This window comes from Orycteropus afer, unplaced genomic scaffold (assembly GCF_000298275.1).
Source record: "Orycteropus afer afer isolate SDZICR_OR568_19922 unplaced genomic scaffold, OryAfe1.0 scaffold00375, whole genome shotgun sequence".
NCBI lineage: Eukaryota > Metazoa > Chordata > Mammalia > Tubulidentata > Orycteropodidae > Orycteropus > Orycteropus afer.
In genome coordinates this window covers 1,054,548-1,058,543 of record NW_006921962.1, presented here as the reverse complement: position 1 = coordinate 1,058,543, position 3,996 = coordinate 1,054,548, and the positions used below count along the sequence as shown (strand labels likewise).

General features: G+C 38.3%; 1 protein-coding gene across 1 annotated transcript in view; it reads left to right on the top strand.

Annotated features, from left to right (window-relative positions):
• ACSS3 (acyl-CoA synthetase short chain family member 3) overlaps positions 1-3,996 on the top strand; it is a 281,025-nt gene that overhangs the window by 201,781 nt on the left and 75,248 nt on the right. Inside the window, exon 9 of the mRNA XM_007953165.1 lies at positions 1,548-1,651. Within this exon, the coding sequence (XP_007951356.1) occupies positions 1,548-1,651 (104 nt within the window). The remainder of the gene's footprint in view (positions 1-1,547; positions 1,652-3,996) is intronic.

Below are 3,996 nucleotides of genomic sequence, written 5' to 3'. Positions count from 1 at the left end.
TTATGGTGAGGTGTATTCCATACTGCAGACTGGAGTCTTTAATCTTCATCGGTAAGTTCTTCAAACTGGACAATGAATAAGGAAGACCAAAGAAGGGTTGATGCTTTTGAGTAGTGGTGTTGGTGAAGAATACTGAAAGTATCATGGACTGCCAGAGGACCTAACAGATCTGTTCCTCACCTACTTTGGCTGTCTTGTCAGAAGGAACCATTCCCTTGAGAAGGATATCATGGTTGGTAAAGTGGAGGGTCAGGGAAAATGGGGAAAGCTCTCAATGAGACAGTTGACATGGTGGCTGGAACAATGGGGTCAAGTATAGTAAGACTATGAGGCTGTGAGGTTGGCACAGGACTGGGCAGTGTTTCATTCTGTTGTATGTAGGGTTGCTATGAATTGGAGCCAACTTGATGACATCTAACAACAACAATGATATACAAGTGCCACAACTTTGTTTACTGAAAGTGAAGAGAACTTGAAGCAGTTACTGATGTAGATGAAAAACAACAGCCTTCACTATGAATTACACCTCTACATAAAGGAAATTAAAATGCTCACAACTGGATCAATAAGCAACATGATACAATTAAAAAGACTGACAATGTCAAATTGTTTTTTTATTTGGATCTACAATCAATGCCCATGGAAGCAGCAGTTAACAAATCAAATGATCTAGTGCACTGGGGAAATGGAAGAAGAATTGAAACATTTGAATTGTGGAAGAATATTAAATATGCCACTGACTACCAGAAGAACAAACAAATCTGTCTTGGAAGAAGTATAGTCAGTATGCACTTTAGAAGTGAAGATGGTGACACTTCATCTCATATACTTTGGTCATTTTATCAGGAGGAGCCAGTCCCTGGAGAAGAACATCATGCTTGGTAAAGTAGAGACCTTCCCCAAAGCTGCTTCTTATATACTGGAAGCAGACAACATCCCTAAGGCAGCTACTCAGCTGCTCACAGTAGATTGTACCATAGAGGGGGAAAAAAAAAAAAAAGAGGATGACCCTCAATTAGATGAATTGACCCAATGGCTGCAACAGTGAGTTTAAGCACAGCAATGATTATGAGGCTGAGGCAGGACTGGGCAGTGTTTTATTGTATTGTACACAGGGTTGCTGTGAGTTGAAACTGACTCGGTGGCACCTAACAATCTCAAAGAGGAAAGGCTTTTTCACTTTTGATTTTTAGATCATAAAAATATTTAATAATATGTCATATATAAGAAAGATAATTTTTGTTCTCAAAACTGAGAAGCTGTAGGAACTACAGCAACAACTGTACTTTTCTAATATGTCATCTGATGCTGTGATTGCATTTGGTTACACTTTGTTTTCAAACAAATAGTACCTCTCACCTTTTCACTATATTTAGTTCAAAACTAGTATGTTTCACCATGCCACGATATGATATATAGGCACTATGGCTGTTATCTTCACAATACTCAGTGCAGTTAGATTCCACAATGTTTAAAAATGTGTTGATAAATTTTTTTAGATTTATTTTTGAAGAATAATTTGAATTTACTCCCCTTATTATATTCAGGTTCAAAACATTATTTGTGGCTGGAGAACGTTGTGATGTGGAGACCCTTGAATGGTCCAAACAGGTCTTCCGAGTTCCCGTCTTAGACCATTGGTGGCAAACTGGTGAGCATTTTCCAAGTACATATATAAATGTTGCAGAAATTCTTTTAAAAACACTGCAAGGATTGAGAAAGCCCTGAGCTGTCTCTATCAGGCATGAAATGGAAGTTCCAATTTTAGGATTCTAGTTTTAGTAGAAATAAGTGACTTTTTCATTGTCCTGTTATTATTATTATCTTCATGAGTAACACTGATGTCACCATTCTCTTGGTTCCTAGATATAAGCCATTAAAGATCTCTTTTAATTGTCTTCCTCTTTGTTTCCTATAGCCAGCAAGTCACTAAATGTCAGATTTTCCTTTGAAGTGACTGTTGGATTCCTTCCATCTTCAGAGCTCATATGGCACTGGTGCTGTGGCAGCCACATTATCATCTGCCCTGATTTAATGTATCTTCATCACTCATTTCTGTTCTCTGTATTCCAATGCACTCCACAAACTGTTCCCAGAGTATTTCTTAAAGCACTGCTTCTCTCATATGATTTTCTGTAATTCTCTGACTCAATTTTTTGTGTCCTATAAAACCAAAAGGACCTCTCATGGCGTAGTGCCTAAGGCATCTGACTGCTAACCAGAGGGCTGGCAGTTTAAACCCACCAGCCACTCCTCAAAAGGAAGACTGGGCAATCTACTTCTGTAGAGAAAGTTTCGGAAACCCAAGCAGCGATATCAATAAGTCAGAATCGACTTGACAGCAGTGAGTTTTTTTTTATTTTTATTGTGATTTGGATGAAAGTTTACAGAGCAAATTCACTTTCCATACAGCAGCTCACATGCACTGTGTCTCATGACATTGACTGCAATTTCCAACAATGCAACAGCTCCCCTCCCACTTCCTCCCCATAGTTACCTCTTCCCTGTGTCCTTCCCTCCCGTGCATTCCTGCCCACTGAGCTGTCTCCTTGTACATAGTTCAGCTCATATGCCTGTCTTTTGTTTGGCTGGAAGCTGCAGGAGTTGGTTCAGTTCCAGACCTGAAGGGCAGCTAGGGACTATGGTCTTAGTGGTTCCATCAGGTTATATGGAACAAGCAAAACTGGTCCTTTCTTTCTTTCTTTTTTTTTTTATGATTTTGAGTTTTTTTCCACATAATTCTCCTTCTCTATCCAGGATCTCCGACATAGATCCCTCTCTGACTGGTTGACAGTGGTATCCAGGCACATCTAATTCTTCTGGTTTCATAGTCGTATAGGCTGAGGATCACGTGGTATACCAGTCAATTGGACTAATTGTTTCCATGCATCTTTGGTTTTCTTCATTCTTCTTTGCTCTGGATGAGGAGAGACCCATCGTTGCATCTAGATGGCCTTTTGCAAGCTATTAAGATCGCAGTCACTAATGAGTTTGTTTTTTTATATAACCAAATCCCCTTTGCTTAACACTCAAGTTAAGGAATTCATTTTCCCCAAAACACTTATTATCATATATGTAATTTATTTACTTATATATTGTGTTTATTGTCTGTATCTCTCCCACCAGCAGGCATGGGATTTTATCTCCTGTCTAGGTATCATGAATACCTAGAAGAAATCCTGCCACATAATAAACTTCAAATAAACATTTGTGAATATATGGATAATTTAATTCAACAAACTAAACAATCTGTACTTGGACTGGTTTCAGGCTGTCACACATTGATTTTGGCTTCTCTACCTTTGTACAGCCTATATACTTCAAGTGTCATTTCATATTATTTCACCCTTAGAAAGCTACCTCTGATGACTACAAAATCTTGTGATGATCAATGATTCTTCTCTAAATTTTCTTATCACATATGCAGAAATATGTGCTAAGAATTAGAATTTACTTTATATTTTTGTGTATGTATATACGTGCATATATGCACATATCTGTCTTCATATTAACACACAAATATACGTATGTATGGGAGCTCTGGTAGCATAGTGCCTAAGGCACTTGATTGCTAACCAGAAGTCTGGCGGTTCAAACCCACCAGCCACTCCTTGGAAGGAAGGTTGGGCAATCTACTTCCGTAGTGATACCACCTCAGCAACCCAAGGAGGGGTCGCTATGAGTCAGGTCTGACTCGATGGCACATAACAATAACAACATACATATGTATATACATTGCATTACTCTCTAGCTGTCTTGAATGTCTCATCTTACTCCTTATCTTCTATTTCTTTGAGTCTTACGCAATAAGGTGGACATTCAATATACATTAAATCAATACTGTGCTGAGTTTATTTGATGGTTTGCCTGCCAAACATCTATTTAGTGTGTTAAAACCTATCTCAAACACTGGACCTAGATTGTCAAAACATTTTAACTCTGACATTATAGAAGGTGTTTCTTCAAGGGTCAATGGTTTTAAGATATCTTATATAT